At 33.8% G+C, this 19,909-nt stretch overlaps 1 protein-coding gene and 1 long non-coding RNA gene across 7 annotated transcripts in view; one reads left to right on the plus strand and one right to left on the minus strand.

Moving 5' to 3' along the window:
* Positions 1–231: 231 nt before the first annotated feature.
* On the minus strand, positions 232–14,597 carry ETAA1 (ETAA1 activator of ATR kinase). Of its 3 annotated transcripts, none has more exons than XM_035272406.3 (6): positions 14,251–14,597; positions 12,958–13,028; positions 12,629–12,705; positions 9,054–9,166; positions 6,791–8,802; positions 232–2,113 (listed from the first exon to the last, which is right to left on the minus strand). In XM_035272406.3, exons 4-6 carry the CDS (start codon positions 9,140–9,142, stop codon positions 1,986–1,988), a joined length of 2,229 nt encoding a protein of 742 aa, XP_035128297.1. In that variant the 5' UTR covers positions 9,143–9,166; positions 12,629–12,705; positions 12,958–13,028; positions 14,251–14,597; the 3' UTR covers positions 232–1,985. The 3 variants fall into 3 exon arrangements, with proteins under 3 accessions (XP_035128297.1, XP_002757731.1, XP_078204553.1); XM_002757685.6 differs by having other exon boundaries at positions 12,958–13,086; XM_078348427.1 differs by having other exon boundaries at positions 9,054–9,216; positions 12,958–13,086.
* LOC128929614 (uncharacterized) overlaps positions 13,799–19,909 on the plus strand; it is a 182,709-nt gene continuing 176,598 nt past the window's right edge. For all 4 annotated transcript variants that reach the window (XR_008476358.2, XR_008476359.2, XR_008476360.2 and 1 more), the window contains exon 1: positions 13,799–14,004. This is a non-coding gene — a long non-coding RNA (uncharacterized LOC128929614). The remainder of the gene's footprint in view (positions 14,005–19,909) is intronic.

A 19,909-nucleotide genomic window follows, 5' to 3' on the forward strand; every position in this document is an offset into this window, starting at 1 on the left:
GAATTGCTCCACGAAAGACACAAGTAATCAGTACTGTTATGATCAGAGAGAAGCAATCAATTCCAGTGAAGATGGTTAGGCTAAGATTCAAAGTAACAGATTTATTAAGCTGAGTCTAAATGAATGGACAGAATAGGCTAAAAGTACTCGAAAAAAAGCAAGCACTAAGCAGGGAGGAGCTTAAGCAAGGACAGAGATATTCAAAGCATAGTCAGAACACAGTGGAGCCACTTTTAGTAAGATTCTCAGCTCTTTATTTTCTTACATAGAAACTACTTGCATTTATCTAGGTTATTATATATATTCTTAGAAAAATGATATAGGTTAGCTAAACTCTAATACTCCACTGTATATATGAAAATACCATTTACAATATAATGTACAGACAGTCCCTGACTTAAAATGGTTGACTTACAATATTTCATCTTTAAGGTGGTACAAAAGTGATATGCGTTCAATAGAAACCAGACTTTAAACTTTGATTATTTCCCAGGCTAGAGATACGTGGTACAACATTCTCACAATGCTGGGCATCAGCTCAACTGATATGTTACAGTGTGTCCTGTTGCCAGATGATTTGCCCAACTATCGGCTAATATAAGTGACAGACTTGAGCATGTTTAAGGTAGGCTAGGCTGTTATGCTGTTACGTAGATTAAGTGTGTTAAATGCAATTTTAACTTAAGGTATTTTCAACTCACGATGGGTTTACTGGGAAGTAACTCCATGGTAAGTCGAGGAGCATCTGTATACCTAAAGGGCAGTAACTACCATATTATCATAGCTTTGAGACACCTGAACAGTGGTAAATGCCACACCATGACAGGTGTTTCATATCTCTAACTTTCCCTAGATGTCCTAAAAACCATTTAAGAGAAATAAAGCATCTTCCCTGCCTTATGCCCTGTAGTTGGATTTCTATTATTGGTTCTGCAAATTCCAAATAGGCAAAATGGCAAAAAAAGAAAGAAGAAACAATAATAGAAAAGTAAAAGATAGTAAATTAATTAAGGGGAAAATTACAGTTACAGAAAAACGGAGAAAATATTCTCATTTTTATATCCTGGGAAGACTAATTCTTTAAAGCAAAATAAGAAACAACGAACATTATCACAGTCCTTATGGTGCTTTTAATTATATATTTTGTTTTATACTATAATTAATACTCCCTCAGTAATTTTATGTACTAATACTTTGAAGCAAATGGTTTAACTGTTTAGGTGTCCAAAGAAATCATTCTAATCCCAGCACAGCATTAACTTGTCTATGACTTTGAAAACAGTATTACTTTCTCTTACTGATACAATAAAGAAGCTGGACCAGGTAACATCTGAAGTTTCTGCCAGTTCTAAATGTTAATGATGCCACATTAGTTTTGTAGACAAACCACTACTTTTCTTCTAAACTGACTTCTTAAATCAGAATTTTCCAAAATATGGTGGAAAGTTTCCAAAATGTGTCACATTTTAGAATTATTAAAATTCCAATCTACTTCTAAGAACGGAAAATAATTTCCTTACAAAAAAAGTCCTTTATTACTTATCAGCCATGTTCCTAGAAATACGAATCTGGATGTGTACAAAAACCTTAGCAACAGTTAATCAAAGTAAAACTACAACTCTACTAACTTAGTAAGTTGAAGTTTTGTACTAGGAAAAGACATTACAATAGGAAATAACATAGATTACCTATTTTTGAGAATCCTCTGCAATAATAGCATTTAAATATATAACTATTTTCCTCTGTGTAATTTCTGTACATAATTGCTAACTTTCCTGAATTTCCAAAACTTACATGTAATGACTTTCAAATACATGTCAAGGAAAAGTTTCATTTATCATTGCAAACATTGATTTATTAAATAAAATAGGAGTCTGGCCTTTATAAAAGTCAGCATTACATTTCTCACAGAGAAATCAAGAAAAAAAATTCCTATCACAGATAGTTATCAGTGGACTTTGTGACGTTTTCCAACTAATATTTCATTAAAGAAATGAAGTGGGAGCTGCATTTCCAGATGAGGCTCGTGCTTTAGCCATTCTCCGAACCAGCGCTTCTTGTCTTTTTCTCTGAATTTCTTCAGGAGAACACTTTCTATTTTTCTCCTCTTCCTCTGAAAATTCAACAAAAGATAAGTTTTACTTTTATTGCCTATAAAGTCATTCAATATGTGCTTTAATTTTTGCTCTTTTATCACCCAGGTTTGCCATACTGGTTTGACTAATAAATCAAACTAAACTACTAAATATAAAATTCCAATTATCTAATACAGATATAATGCTCCAGTTCAAAAGAAAATCAAGCACTGATCGATCTGTTTCTATTTGACACATTCTTTTCACAGTGTGATAAAATTCAATTTGATAGACAACTATTTGACTATCCACCAAATAATTCTTGTGAACAATGACATCTCATTTATATGACCTATGAATAAATATATCTTTATAAAGGATACACTAGGATTTAAAATGTTATGTAAACTTTAATAGGAAAGTAGTCAAAATATAGGAAATTAAATAAGCTATCAATGTCCCAAATTGTGTATATTTAAATAAGTTATATTAATATTCAAATCAATTTTTTCCCTATTGAGCTATAAAAGTTTCATTTCATCCACAGAGGAAATATATTTTAGAGTGATAAAATAAAATCTCCCATATCAAACTGGTCACCTGTGACTGTTAGAAATTATATTTTTATTTGGCAGATACATTTTGGAGAAACTTTAAAATAATCTCAATTAACTTAGTAAGTTGAAGCTGTATCAGAAATCACTTTCTCATTTAAATGATACAAGTTTAAGACCAACACCCTAATACATGTTTAAGTAAACTTTTACGAGTATAACTGTTTATGTTGTAAAATATGCTTTTTAAGAAATAATCTGTAATACTGACAGAAGAGAAATATTATTATTTATACTGACATTTAGAAAAAGATTCACAATTTATGAGACATTTTTCTTGTTAACTAACAAAGGCATTTTCCAAAATACATCATCTGTCTCTCTTTCCTTTCTTGGTATAATCAGAAATGGAAAGGGGTATTCAGGCTAAGAAATACATATTTTAAATAAGTTCCCCAGATGACTTTGATGACTTTATTTCCTAAGCTATTTACCTAACAAACTATAGCTATTTTTCCCTACAGAAAGACACCAGAAGATACTTTCTGTAGGAAAATTTGGCTAATTATCTAAGACTTTAGTCTCAAAGTTGAGAAACACAACGAACTCAGAGAACACCTACAAAGACTTTACACTGAATTTGACACTTTCTGTGGGGAAATTAGTTTGGCTAATTATCTAATGCTTTAGTCTCAAAGTTAAGAAACACAAACTCAGACCACACCTACAAAGACTTTACATTGAATTTGACTGTGTGGAAAGAAAACAGGTTAATAATACACAACAGAAAATATAACTAAGTTCATCTTATAATTTGCTTGGCAATATTACAGAAAATAATTTCAAATAATAATCAGGTCACACCATGAAAATCTGATTTAGGGAGTCAGGGAGTCATCCAGTTTTCCCATCAAGTCTTTCCTTTAGCTCAATCTATAATAAAAATACACAGCAAAGCCTTCAACTATTGTAAAATACTAAGCAAAAGCTGCTTTTCTTAATCTTGATCTTACATGCAAAGTCAGTTATTTTTTTTTTCTGTAAAGGGTCAGAAAGCATGCATATTAACCTTTGAGTATCTTGTTGCAAGTGCTCACCTGTACCACTGTACCAAAAATAGTCATGGATAATGTATAAATAACTGATGAGCTGTGTTCAAATAAAACCTGTTTATGGACAATGAAATCTGGGTTTCATATAATTTTCAATATATATTTCAATGTCATGAAATATTCTCCTTTTGATTTTTTTCTCAACCATTTAAAATGTAAAATCCATTTTTAGTGTGCTGGCTGTACATAAAAAGCTGCAGGCTAGATTTGGACAGATCATAGTTTGCCAACTCCTGCCTGAAATCAATGAGGGAGTTAAGTGAGCTTTGTTTCAGAAATATTTCCCTGGAGAGCAGCTTGCTAAATACCAAAGTAAAGGGAAGTAGAAACAGTAAAAAACATCAACAAGGTTATTATTAAGAGATTCGGTACTATCAATAATCTTAAAGAAAATACTGATAAGGTAAGCTAAAAGGCAGATTACCCATAAAAAATGCAGATAGATTGGTAGATAGGACTTTTGGGAAAACTCAAATACTCCAGAAGGTTTAGTCTTACAGAATTATAACTATAGTTGACCCTTGGACAACATGGGCTTAAGCTGGCAAGTCCACTTATTTGTAAATTGTTTTTTGCATCTGCCACCCGAGACAGCAAGATGAGATGGCCAGCTCCTACTCTCTTCTTCCTTCTCAGCCTACTAAACATGAAGATTATGAGGATGAAGACCTTTATGAGGATCCACTTTCACTTAATGAATAGTAAATACTTTCTCTTCCTTATGATTTTCTTAATAACATTGTCTCCAGCTTATTGTAAGAATACAGTACATAATTCATGTAAGAACATAAAAATATGTGTTAATTGTTTATGTTATCAGAAAGGTTTCTGGTCAACAGCAGGCTATTAGCAGTTAAGTTTTTGGGGGATCAAAGTTTTGCAAATCAGATCAGCACCCCCATTGTTCAAGGGTCAACTGTATCTGTTAATAAATTCATGCTGGGAACCTGCTTGAATTGGCTACAATATAAAAAATAATAATACTTTAATACAAATATAAATACTTAAAATTATCATAGAGAACAATTTTTAACATTCCAAAATATCTAGTCTGGGCTATAGTTTAGAGCAAGTTTGTCCAACCCACAGCCCGAAAGCCACGTGCACCCCAGGACAGCTTTGGATGCAGCCCAACAAGAATTCATAAACTTTCTTAAAACATTATGAGATTTTTTTTTTTTGTAGCTCATCATCTATTGTTAGTGTCAGTGTGTTTTATGTGTGGTCCAACATAATTCTTCCAGTGAGGCCCAGGGAAGCCAAAAGATTTGACACCCTGGGTGTAGGGAATTATTTATTGTCAGTGGTGATAAGATAAACTGGTATAACTGTTTTGGACAGAAATTTGGTGGTATCCATCAAATTTTAAACTTTCTCTTGTAGCAGTTTTTTAGGAATTAACAGATATAATTATACAAGAATGCAGAAATTTATGTAGAAGGATATTTACTGGTGTATTATTTGTGAATGCAAAAAACTGCGATCAACCCAAATGTCTATCACAGAAAACAGTTAAATTATGGTACATCCATACATATCACATAGTCATTAGCAGGACTAAAATAAATTTATATGTACTAGTAGGAAAAGACAGCTATAGTATATTAAGTAAAGGCAAAAACAATTGCCAAATATTGGGTATACAGATTTATTAATATTTAAATAAATCTATAGGTATATATACATACACATATACATGTATATAGACACACACATATCTTTTTATATGCATGGAAAATGCTACATAATGTATAACAAACTCTTAATAATGGTTTCCCCTAAGGAATGGTTATGAGAAAGAAGAAATAGAAGACTTAACTTTTTACTTCAAATTATTCTATACTGTTTCACTTTTCTTTTTAAACAACTAGCATATTACTGTTGTAAGTTTAAAAAAAGTCACTTAAATAGTAAAGTTGTGGAGGTAATGTCAACAAGACAGAGAAGAATCACTAAATAAGAAATAATTAAGAAATAAAAAATAAACAAGGAGAAGATCTATTTATAGACTTCAAAGAAGGCCCCTGTAAGAAAGTAGTACTTATATTGAGCTGTAAGAAAGCACCAACAAGAGTGGCGGAGGGGTCAAATGTTGAAAAGAAGTAGTTTTAGTCAAAGAAAAGAGCAGTTTAAGATCCTAAACAAGGAAGAAACATACACTGTTTGAGAAACTAAAAGATAGCTGGTGTAGCTGAAACTTGGTAAGGAAAAAAAGAGGCAGGTTAAAAAGAGATAATCCACAGCTTTGTTGGTCACAGTATAAGCTTGGATTTTATTTGAAATATGACTGGCAGCCATTTAAGGTTGTTTTAAATACAGAAATGCCTTTTTGCCCATCTAATTTTAAAAGACTGTTCCACTATTTAGAGATGCGAATTCAAAGGGGACAGATAAAAGAACTGCAGTAGTCTTGTCAAGAAATGTTAACTTGGTGTAGAAAGAAAAATGGATAGTTTTGGGATAAGAAACAATGAAACTTATTGATAGAATGGAGAATTGGGGAAAAGAGGAATTGGAAGAATCAGAAATGATAGGTGATATCAAGTAAGTAAATCATAATTTTAACCATCACCACTAGCAGGTTTATATCAAATATCACACGAATAAAGATGTTTAATTAGAATGCTCTAAATTTCTAAATATTATTCACATCATTGCTCCATCATTACTCAAATTTTAAGTAAGATTACTCAAGTTTTAAAACAATGAGATATTTAGGAAATACAATCCTAAAACGAACACTGTAATACATAAATCTAAAAGTATGATTTCCCAAGAAAGAATAAATCATTTGAAAAATATTTACTGAGTACCTACTATATGCCAGTCATTGTATTAAATGCTGGGAAAGAACTCAATGTAGTATTTTGAAAATTAAACCAACTACTCTTTGTATAATACCGTATAATTATACATATTATTTTAAGAATTCTAGTTAAACGTCATAGTTTTACCTTATACATTACAGACTCAAAAACAACAAATAATTATTTTACTACTTTTAAAGATAATACTTTTCAAGGAAAACTATTTCATATTTCACACATACCTTTTGAAGATTGTTTCAAAGATTCAGAAAGCTTCACCGAAGATTGCTGTTGAACAGCTCCCTCCAGTATTGGGTTGACACTTTTCTTTTTCTCCACACCCTGTGTAATTTTGGGATCAGACATACTTCCAGTTATATAATCTTGATTAAACTGAGAAAGAATCCGAGAACTTTTCGTCTTTGGAAATCCAACTGTTTTGTTAAGGCTGGTCTGAGCTTCATCTGTTACAGTGTTATAGCATAGTTCCTTAGTACTCAATTTCTTCTTGTAATTAGCAACTTCTGTACTCATAGGAGCTGAAGTTACATTCAAACTTGAACTTCCTGAAAGAACCAATTTGGAACTACTCACTTGTACTGGAACATAAGTGTTAGTACAAGAGACACGCAGATTATTTATCTGACAGTTTGAGATCTCAGAATACGTAGTCGAATTTGTGGCACCTAAAAAACTTGGAGGATTTCCATACATTTCCCCTTTTTTCTCCATCTTCATTGGCTTATCTATTTGTAAGCTATTTGTCAAAGACGTCTGCACTGAAATGTTGCCTGGATTCAAATGCTTTGATTGTACCAAATTACTTCCTTGTTTAGATACAGTAAACATGTTTTTGGCTCCACATTCTGAATTGTTATTCATCTCAGGTATACTTTCTGATGTGTTACTGTCCTTTCTGATGTCTTGTTGCTGAGTTAGTCTTTCAATATCATCACATGCTTGGTACAACAAATCATCATCCACATCATCTGCTTCCCAGGTATTATCTAATTGATGACATGCTTTAATAATTTCATGGGCAAATGAGGGATCATTCCAATCATCAAAGAAAGAGCCTAATTTCGATGCACTGGTGTGATTAAGGTAACTAACACTGGTTTTATTGCCTAGATTTGCAGAGCCAAAAAGATCAGTATTAACATGTGATTTAACAGACTGATTTAAAATGCACTTACTTTTCTGTTCATTAGAATATCTTGTATTCAAAGCAGACTTCTTTTCAGAAGCATGTATAGTACAAGTAAATTTAGTATGAATAGCTTCCTTTGGCAGATTAGATGTATTTGTACAATCTTGAATTTTGTCTTGAATAACAACTTTATTAGAAGAGTTTTCAAATTTCATTTTATTTCCAGTGGATGATAATTTATTTGAATTTGGTGAAAATCTATATTCTGTATCTATTAATTCTCTGTCATATGTCTTTGAAGAAGGATCTTGTAATACTTTTGAATCTCCTAACTTGGCATCGAGACTTGTATTTACTCTTGATGTATTTTTATTGTTTTTACTATTAAAGGTACAAATTCCCTTTTGATCAGTAACCTGGGCTGTTTTAGAAGGGAAGAGTTCAGGCATGTCGACATTTTGTATAACAAAAGGTTCATTACCTAGTAAGTTTTCCCATTCATCCTCAAAATCACTGATAGTAAATGCATCAATGTACTTATTAGAAGTTTCTGGCTCCTCAGTACAGGAAGTCACACATGATTTTGTCATTATGGGTGTATCTACTTGAGAAGAAAGTGATCGTGGGTTTTTATTTGGCAGTTTTTCAATGACCAGAGTTTCATTAGTATTAATTTTCTCCTCTTTTGAAGCATTTATCTTTCCAAAGGTAGTATTATTGGTGTTCCAAAATGCCTCTGGCAGTTCTTGGCTTAACTGTCCACTACATTTCTGAGTAGAACCATCAAAAATGGCATTCAACGCTGCTTCAGCAGTTTGGTCAAACGGCTTCTGACTGCTATTTTGATTACTTGCCAAAGATAGCTTGGTGTTTCCTTTGATTGGCTTCTTTTGGGTAGCATTATCTATTCCGGGAACTATATTATGTAATGACTGCATCTGTATATTATCTTTGTAATTACTTAAAATCTCTGTTTCTGAAATCACCTGGGTAAAATCATAATTCCTCTTGTTTTGTTCTTCTAGCACATCAAGCTCTTCCATATTTTTATCAAATTGTTTAGCCAGTTTCATAAGTTCTTCTTCTTGATTTTTTGTTTTTAACCTATTAAACAATATTAAAAAATTACAATTAAAAATGTTCTGAGACATTATATCCAATTTTATTTAACATATTTTGATGTTAAACCTCTAAGATTTTAACACCTACAATTATTTTAACTGCAAAATTTCATAGATCAAAACTATGGAAATGTTATTAACAAAAATTCTGATATATTCACAAAACCAAACTGGAATATTATCAAAACTATTTGCTTTACTGAATCTCAGAAAAGCTGAAAAGTCTTAACTTACTTTGTGCAGCTGATTTTTGCTCTTGATTTTCCTTTTGCTACACTGGGAGTACAAGGAATAGCAGTTTCACCAATCCACACGTCCAGCATAGAATTTGTTGTTGGTTTTTCATCCTTTGGCAGATAGGGGGAAAAAGGTATAAAGTACCAATGCAGCACCCACCCTTCCAAAACAAGGAAGAGGAGAGGAGAGGGAGAGAGGAAGAGGGGGAGAGGAGGAGAGGAAGAGAGGGAGAGAGGGAGAGAGAAAGAGAAGGAGAGAAGGAGAAAGGGAGAGACGGAGAGAGCGATGAAAAAAGAAAGAAAATGAAAACTATTTGAATTAATTTCCTAAATTCTGGTGAAGTAATAGTTACCAAACAAACTCACAATCAATGAGAAGTTGGAAGACAGCAATAATAAGCTACAAGAATTGATCTACTTATGTATCAGAAAATGAAAACGTTCAGTATTAGAAATTGTTTATTTTCAAAAAACATTAAGACTTAAATTTATCAAATGTACATTTAATAATAGAAGTATATGCTTTTATCAAAGAAAATGGACATTTTAATTGTCGTAAAATACTTATAAAAACATTAGTGTCAAAAACCTTGTTGCAGAAATCACCAGAATTGACAATAAAGAGATACATATGGAATTATTTCTGTATCATTTGATTCTCCAAATTTTCTTTACCTTTATTATCATCTTTATGTAAAGTTGGACAATCTATGTTGACCTAAATTAGGAATACTCAGAATTAAGGTCAGGACTGAATTTAAGAGGTAAGAGTAAGGTTAAAACTGATGCTAAGAATGAGGCAGGAATAAGAATAAAAAATAGAGAAAGCAGAAAAGTTTAGCCAGGATAATATACAGAAAAAAGGCATTTTAGATATGGATATTTTTGCTGTACCTTTCAGTCACTTGATCATGTAAAAAAAATTGAGAATGAGCTTCAAGCATTAATTGCAAACAAAACCAATAAATCAAATAAATTAACCATTTTCACTTTATTTTATAGCACCTAGAATGAACATAAATATCACACAAGGTAAAAAATAATCTTACTACCAGATTATAGGCTACTCAAAGCAAGGACTCTTCTTAGGATAGCTCAGAATCTTGCACAATACTGGGCATAAGAGTGTCAGTTTACATGTATTTACTAGAAGGTTTAGGTGAAGACACCTTACATCTTGGTACTTCAAATTCTCAATAATTCAAAAAGCATTTCTCTTAACGTCGATTTGAACCTAGTCGCTTTTAGCTTTGCAAATACTCAAAAAAATCGGTCATTTCACTTTCAGACTCAATATATATTTTCCCTTTTGTTTCAATAATAATCTTGAATTTAAAGAAAATAATAGTCTTACTTATGAACTCTGCCACTTTACCAAAGTAATTTTAAATTCATTCAATTTTCAGAGAACTAAATTATGACTTTACATACCCAACTTTATATATACATGGGTCCTATGTATGTCTGTATACTATTTATGTGTTATATATTACATATTTCTTCATTAATAATTACATAATTTATTGATTTCCAATTGTAATCCAGATGCTATATAAGGTATCTAAATGCATTACTTCACTTCATTGTAAAAAGTATATACTGTGCAAAGCTGTATAAATGAAGAAATATACCATCTTCAAATAAACAACATTGTATAAAGTATCCCTAGAGAAAGTGAATTGACTGTCCAATTAAAATAAAAGTGTCTTAAAAAAATTGCTATCTCTGAAAATGTTAAAAGTAAATTAAGTGATTTGAGAATGACTCACCTAAAAATAAACAATATAAATATTTGTCATTCTGAGAACATGACAAGCTTTCAAAGACATTGAAACTGCTGAAGATTTATATGCTTTAAAAGTACTCAGTTTAAGAGGGTAATATTTTAAAGCTACTAATTTCACTGTATTTTGTTTCTTTTACACAAGTTACCACTTGCATACTGTTGCCATTTCTTTATATGAGCTACTGTTTCCAGGCCACTTAGGTAAAGGGTCCAATAATTTATTCACAACTATCTTTTTATCACTATTTAGGCTGGCCAGCCCAAACACATTTTATTATGCTTCTTTGATGCGAAAACCACAATTAATGAAGATCCACTGTTTAACTTATAGAGTAAGTACTATCATGGCATAAATGCTATTTAACTAATGAATGGCAAGTAAAATGAATTTCTATGACATGTTAAATATGGACTGTAGAGCTAATAGCAACAGAGTTGTTTTGACTGTGCTAGGTATAATTGTGGATATTTTACAGCTGCTAAGAAAACCTTCATTTCCTGTCTCTTCCACCAGGATGACAGTCATCCTTCAAACCATGTTTTGGACCAGTGCCATGTAACTGTTTATGGTCAATTTATAGCAACTATTCAAGGACATGTTAAGGGAAAATAGCATACTTCCTTTACAGAAGACACTAAGCAAAAATGTTCTTGGAATTAAATGTTGTTAAATAAGAAAAAGAGACCAAAAAATAAAGTTCAGAACAGTTTTATGTATTAAGCCTTTGCTTCTCAGTAATTGTCATATAATATTAGAGTTATTGGATTGCTTTGCGTCAAATCATTGACTTGAACATATTTCCATTTCACTCAAACAGGACAAGAACTGAAGTGAAAAAAAGAAACAAAACAGTTAAAAAAATTTTTTTTTTTAAGACCGAGTTTCACTCTTGTTACCCAGGCTGGAGTGCAATGGCGTGATCTCGGCTCACCACAACCTCCACCTCCTGGGTTCAGGCAATTCTCCTGCCCCAGCAAGAGACGGGGTCTTAAACACCTGTCCTCAAATAATCTTCCTGTCTCTACCTTCCTCCCAAAATGCTGAGATTACAGGCATGAGCCACCATGCCTGGCCAAGGAAAAAAAGTTTGGAGATGGTTCTATTACAGTAATAACCTTAACATAGCCTTACAATTATAGCACTCTATAGTTTACAAAGAATTTTTATGTAGTTTAATCCTCATAATGATCCAATGAAAAGAGCAAGACAAGTAATAATTCTAGTTCATAGCTGAATGAACTGAGGTGGTGAGAGTTTAAATAACTTGCACTGGGTCACACAGCACAGGAGGCTGAATGAAGACTAAAACTGAATTCAGTGATCTCCACTTTTGTGTTTCTTGATGATCTTTTAAGTCAATGAGTATTAAGAAGAACAGTTTCGATGGGGAACCGTTATACTACAGACAGTAAATACCAATCACAAACAACCACAAAAGTTTAAATTTTTTTGATTGCCTTATTCTATTATTTTAGTAACTTGAAAAATGATGCCATATGTTGTTAAGCACATTAGATAAAAACACACAAATGCCCTAGTAAAAAATTACTCTAAAAAATTAAGACAACATATATACTTAAGAAAATATCTAGTACTAATTTTTTATGTTTCTTTTTTCAAAATATGCATTTCAAAAGCAGAAAAGGCAAAACAGTAATTTTTGCTGCCTTATTTTTGGAAAAAAGAATTATAAAAGACAATACTTTTCATTTAAAGAAACTGTACAAGAAGTTAGTGGCACATTCTTCACTGTTTTAAAACAAACTATAAAACTAGTGATATTTACCTGAGGAGCAATACGATTAACAATATGTGAAATCTCATCACTATCTGTGGTGTATATCTGTTTTTTTCTTCCTTTACCTAAGGAAATAAAGACATTTCTATAGATTATAAACAAAAAACCCTCAATTTAAAAAAATACCTGTCACTTCTTAGAAAATAATTTTAATTAGTGCAGCTTAGAGGATTATGTGTTTATATCACATACTTACACAGATAAAATCATTTAAGATTCTCAGAAGTGCCCGATGCTATTATCTGACTAGAATTCTAGTTAAATCTCAATCACTTATCAAATATTTACCCACATAAAAAATGTTCATAATGAATTACCTAACTGCTTTGTCAATGGAGAATTCTGATCCCAAAAGATATCAGTTTGTCCATCTGGATCATTAGGAGAACTGAAGGAAGATGACAGTAAGTCCATTTTCAGCATTCTCTTTGGTGTTTCATAACTTTCTATATAAAATATGATTAAAATTACAATTGTTGCATTTTAAAGTACTACCTTACTTCATAGTACCCCAAAGTCTTAGCCTTTAATAGTCCAAAATAATTTTTTCCCCAGAGATAAGTACCTGAACCATAAATGAAATGACTGTTTCATATAAAAACCCATGCAGCACTTCCCAATCTTGACATTGTAAATAGCAAGCACTTTTAGATAATCTAGAAGGTCTATGAATGCATAATACAATACCGTATAACCTAAGTCATTCTATTTATTATCATTTAGACTTGAAGGCTTTGGGGAACCACCTACATTTATAGGTACACTTCAGAAGTCAAAAGTATCCTAACAAAAACCCAAATATGTTTAGCCCCTTTCATAAACTCTATCCAATCTACATTAATTGGGATTCTTCAAAAAGCATTAGTGATCAAATGCTTGGGAATTTTTGTCTAGAATCACCTTCAAATTTTTATAAAGATTTTTGTTCATTCCCGAATTGCTTTATGGGAGTATTACTAAAGACATGTAAGGTAACAAGCACTATTTCATGAACATGCTCCAGAATAAAGGCTTTTGTATGAGTTTCAATTCCAACTAATATTTACTAGAAGTCTTTTAAAAGGGAACACCAAAAACTAATCGAGATAAAAGGGGTCCTTAGTATCTTACTTGGAGGGATGTTACACATAGCAACTTCCGGTTTATTCATAATGAGGTGAGATATCACCCAGGCTTTGAGACAAACTAACTTTTCATATGGCCTCTTCTCTAAAATAGGTCGGGGGTCGGGGTGAAGCTTTAAATAGAAATAACTTCTCCGGGCATAAACTGAGGATAGCGGACCTATCCGCTCTTTCTCCTCGCTCTGCCACCGTTGCTGAATGGAGGAGCAGCCTAGAAAGCCGCCGCCTTCCCGCAAACAGGTAAACCACATGACCTATTGCTGTGGAGGTGGCCAGTGGATGATCAAACCTAACAGGGTAGTGCTCAAGCCCGAGGACAAAAGCCCATCGGGGAGTGGTAAAGGATTATTTTTGAACTCTCGAGGGGTGAATCCCAGAGAAACAATATACACTCCAGACTCCACCCCCACCCGATTTCCCTGTTCCAAGCGGGGCTGTGGGGATGTAGCGCCAAAGCCAAGGCAGGCCACGCTGCCGACGTCTCACCCTCGGGGTTACTTTTACTGCACAAGGCGGCTGCTGGAGGCTGCTCTCCTTGCCGCACTGGCCCGGGAGGCCCCTCTTTAGCCCCGCGAGGCCACGAACCGCGGGCCGGCCTCAGCCGCCTCCTCCCTGGCTCGACCACCGAGCCGCATTCCTCAGTCGCCGCAGTTTTGTGCGGCGTGCTCTTCGGGCTAGGGCTGTCATCAAGTTTCCTCCGCCGACTCATTGCCTATGACCCGCCTCCACCAGCCGCTTCTTTCACATTTTGCAAAGGGATGAGTAGGTCAACCGCACTACAAACGGGACTCGGCATTAGCGGCAGCCGCCATTTTGGCCGGTGGGGCGCGCGCAAGAGGCGGCCGCTGATTGGCTGCGCCTGGGAGAGGGACGGAGCTGTTAAGGTGCCAAGCGCGCGCGCGCTTCCGCAGCCGGGGCTGGAACCTGCTCTGGAGGAGGGTCTAGGCTCAAATTCCTCCGGACTGGAAGGGATTATAGGGGTAGTAGTCAGGTACGCGTAAACTGAGTGGGAACTTGTGAGATGGAAAGGAGATTGAATGCACTAACAGCTTTTTACTGAATTTACATAAAAAATTGCACCTTAGATTCATATTAAGGGTCTTTGAATTTGTCAAGAAGAGGAGATACAGCTAATTTTTCATAGATGATATGTTCATAGAAAAATCCAAAAGATATCCTCCAGATCCCAGAATGGTAGATCCACCAACAGACTGCAAAATAAACAAATAAATAAATAAAATCCAAAAGAAAGTAGAAAAAATTACTAAAATAATAATTTAAGAGTTGCTAGATACAAAGTCAATATTCAAAGGTCAATGTGGTTCAATAGATTAGCAACAAATATAAAATTGAAGTTTTAAAGCAATACTATTTATAACAGTATATGAGATAACAAGTAACTAGAAATAAGTTAAAGATTGTCCTTCCTACAAAGAGAACTATAAAACATTTTTGAAATAACATGAAGACCTAAACAAATGGTTATACTATATTCATGGGTTGTGAGACTCAATATTGTTACAATGTCAGCTATTTCCAAATTGGTCTATAGATTCAACATTAATACATCCAAAGTCCCAAGATACATTTTATAGTGTGTGTCGGGACAAGTTTTTTGTTAAATTTACATGAAAATTCAAAGGACCAAAAATATTAATCAACTTTTGAAGATCTCTTGAAGAATGAGGGTAGATATCAACCAGGTATCAAGACTTATGTAGGGCCGGGCGCGGTGGCTCAAGCCTGTAATCCCAGCACTTTGGGAGGCCGAGGCAGGTGGATCACGATGTCAAGAGATCGAGACCATCCTGGTCAACATGGTGAAACCCGTCTCTACTCAAAATATAAAAAAAATTAGCTGGGCATGGTGGCACACGCCTGTAATCCCAGCTACTCGGGAGGCTGAGGCAGGAGAATTGCCTGAACCCAGGAGGCGGAGGTTGCGGTGAGCCGAGATCGCACCATTGCACTCCAGCCTGGGTAACAAGAGCGAAACTCTGTCTCAAAAAAAAAAAAAAAAAGACTTATGTAAAATTATGGTGATTAAGACAGTGTTATAATGGTGATGGGATAGATAAAGATGGAAGAAACAGGGTAGCACAGGAACAGACTTCCATATAAATGAACACGATTTGAGACAAAGATGACCCTCCTGAGCAATGGAAAAGGGACTTTTGAAATTAAATGGTGCTTGGTCTATTTGATATTCACTTAGAAAAAGAAAGAAACATGACCTTTACCTCAAACTTTATCCCCAAATCAGGTACAGATTCATTATAAATTTAACTGTAAAAGATAAAATATTTTAGAAGGTATAAATTTGTTCATAACAGAATGCATTTAAAATAAAACCAGGCATAATTATAAATTTGACTACATAAAATTGATAACTTGAGAACTTCTGTTCATTCAAAGACAACATTAAAGAGAAAGAAGGGGAAGGCACAAATTGGGAGGAAATATTTCGAAGACATATTTAAGGGCCCGTATATAGGTTATATGAAGAACTGATACAAATTAAGGAAATGACTGACCATCAAAACCAAAAGTGGATGGGACACTTGAGCAGGATCTTCACAAGAGAAAATATTATCAACAAACTTATAGAAAAATCAGATTCATTTTTAATCGGGAAAATGCAAATGAAAGCCATATCAGAATGGCTAAAATTAAAAAGACTGACAATGTAGTTTTCAAGGAATTAAACCAATGGAAGCTTTCATGTACTGCTGGTGAGAGTATGATTTGGTACAACCACTTTGGAAAACAGTTTTTGGGCTAGCAGTCCCACTCTGAGGAGTATTCTCTGTGGAAATGCATGGACTTGTTCATCAAGATACATTCTATAAAAATGTTTTGGTGGGATGAGGTGGCTTATTCCTGTAATCTCAGCACTTTGAGAAGCTGAGGCAGGTAGGTTGCTTGAGCCCAGGAGTTTGAGACCAGCCTGGGCAACATGGCAAAACCCCATCTTTACAAAAAATACAAAAAATTAGCTGGGAGTTTTGGTGCATGGCTGTAGTCCCAGCTAGTAGGGAGGCTGAGGTGGGAGGATCACTTGAGCCCAGGAGTTGAGTTGAGCTGAGCCCTGATTGTGCCACCACTGCATTCCAGCTTGGGTAACAGAAAAAACAAACAAACAAAAAACAAACAAAAACGAAGGAAGGAAGAGAAAAGGAAAGAAAGGAAAAATGCTTTTAGCAGTAAAATTCAATTCAAAATTACTTTATACTGTAAGCAGACAAAATGCCTTTCAACAGTAGAATGATAAATATATTGGACTATATTTACACCACAAAATATTAATGAAAATGAAAAACTACAACTCTGTGCAACAACATGGATAAATCTCACAAAGATGAGCAAAAAAAGCTAGACCTCCTAACCCTCCTCCATAATGTTAAAAATCCCACATAAAGTCCATGAGGCAAAAATTCTATTATATTATATAGGGATGTAAGCTTTAGTGTTAAAACAGTAAAGAAAAATCTAGGAATGATTACCATAAAAGTCAGGATAATAGTTACTTTCAGAGGGGGAAGGGACAGTGATTAGAAGGGGATAGAGGGAGGAGAGAATTTCATGTACTTATTGGCTTTATTTTCATATTCTAGTTGTTAATTACAAAAGTATTTGTTTTGTGATAATTTAGTGAGCTGTACATTTTTTTTCATTGTCTATGTATGTTGTATTTATCAATTAAAATGTTTAAAAATTTTAATGTAAGGCAAAGATCTTAGTTTCCACTGAGGAACTGCTATATTTCTTCTATCTTGTAAACTATTCTGTTTTTACTCTTCAGTTTGGCTGACAGAAATCCTAGAACTAAATCTGAGATTCAAGTCTGGCAGTTATGTAAACCATATAAATCACCGTGAATAAATAATTCCACTATTTTTCCTCAGTGTTTGACCTTCTACTAATACTTTTTATTTCCATGATTGTTTTTAACCTACATGTATTTAAACTATTGTTTAGTTTTATTTATTTATAACCAGGTAAGACTGTTTGGAATACAAATGATGTTATATCTTCTAAAATTCAAATTAATTACTTAAGCCTTCATTTGTATAAATTAGTAGGAATATTATTATTTCTCTCAGCGATCTCTCCTACCTGTGAAGTGACCAAAAATCCTAGAAGTATTTTTAAAAAATTTTAAAAAGAACTTAATTTACCCAAATAAATATCCAACTCACATTTAGAAAATAAAGAATTTTAAAGAGTTTAGTGATGTTTATAGGAGAAATAACCATGTTGTATTTTCTTAAAGCATATTAATGTTGCAAGTAAAATCACAGTGAATACTTTACCATAACTCCAAATTCTTTAGTGCCCAGGTAACCATTGTTGAAATGGACAACTTGAGCCTGAAGAACAAACTTGTTATCTTAACATACCTAGGATTGCTGTAAACTGTAATCATTATGTGGTAGGAAATTACAGTAAATTTTAACTTGAATATTACTTATTTTACATAATCTGTTATATTTCTAAATGTACTTGAAATTAGATATACTTCCTGAATATAACTCCTGAAATAGTATAGCACAACTAAATCCTTAATAAAATGTTCTTAATATGAAACAAAAGTCATATAGATGTTTAAATGTAATATGATTCATAACTCAGCATTTCTAGGCATTTGAATTATATATGTGTATGTGTGTATGTGTGTGTGTATGTAGGGTTTAATGCAACTAAAAACTTTAACAAACCAAAATAAAACTCTTGCTTGTTTCACTTATAGGGATTAGTCAAAACTTGGCAATAATTGTAAAGGGAAAAATTGTGACACTGAAGGTCTGAGTGACAGAGGAGGTTCTCTGCCAGTGATTGCCTCCTCGCTTGCATTATAATGATGAGTCAATGCTGCTGGATCAATGGCTAACTATGAGCAGTCTTCCTTTCAAGAAAAAAAAAAAAAAGCAAAAGCAACAAAACCGTAATAATGTGAATTATGTTTATATTTTATATACAGAGCTCCAGCTTTAAATCTATGAGGTGCATTTGGCAGAATCTGAACAAGCAACAAAATGATTAGAAGTTTTTTTGTTCATTTGTTTGTTTTTAATAGTTTTGTTACTATGTTTCCATACCAAAATGTACCTGGGTAAGTGCTGGGCCCATTTTTCTTTAGTCCTGACCTACCAGCAATTTTATTAGCTAGAACCACCAAGTATGCCTAACTGCCTCATCAGGAGCCTCTGCTACCTAGGTGACCATATCTGGCCAGACGGGCCCAATCAGGTAAAAATGACTGTACTAGACATGGGCAGCTGATTTTAGGAACCAGTCCATAACCTGGCTCTTCACCTCTGACTGACACCTCTGACTGAATTGAAACAATTATATTCTCTCTTGGAGATTTAACTAAGAATTTGCTAGAGGCCCCTGTGCAAAACTATGGCAGGCAGAAACTGTGAAAAAGCTTGCTCAAAGTGGAACCGAAGGAAGCAGCAGAATTATGCAGACTGGGGACCACTGGAAGCTACTTCTGTTGATTCTGGATACCTTGAAACCCAACCACCATTCAGCTTCAATGTCCATAAGAGCAGATTTTACTGTGATACCAGTCCTTTTTTCTTTCAATGTGAGCCCTTACAGTAAACTTCCTTTGTTAGGTGGGGGCTAGCTAATGCCAGTTGGTCTCTATTTCTTACATCTAAAAAGAAACCTGAACCAAAATATAGAAAAAAACACCAGGATTGGGTCAAGGATTGTAGTCTAATTGTTTCTTAGTTAAAGGAATATTATTTTGAAAAGTTCAAAATAGAATGAAACAAAATCCCATTTAAAGATGGAGCTGGAAGTTAAAATGTTTTAGTGACTCCTTTGGACCTGAGACAAATTATACTGGACACTAGCTGTCATCTGAAATCACTTTTTCTTAAGTTTTTTGGTTCAATTATTTTATAAAGAGTTAGGGAAATATGGAATGTATTTTTATTTTTTTCTCTCTGTAGCTCCATACTCCTGATGACATTACAAGCTTTGCTTTATCAGTTTCTTCAATTTTCTCACCCTCTGAACCTACCAATACGCTTTTCTTACCAGGCTTCAGCTTTGGATCAGTCATGCTATTTATTTTCTCAGCTCCTGAGCTGAGAAATTATGTTGGAGAGATTCTTTACTGCACCACTGT

This window comes from Callithrix jacchus, chromosome 14, assembly GCF_049354715.1.
Source record: "Callithrix jacchus isolate 240 chromosome 14, calJac240_pri, whole genome shotgun sequence".
Classification (NCBI taxonomy): domain Eukaryota; kingdom Metazoa; phylum Chordata; class Mammalia; order Primates; family Cebidae; genus Callithrix; species Callithrix jacchus.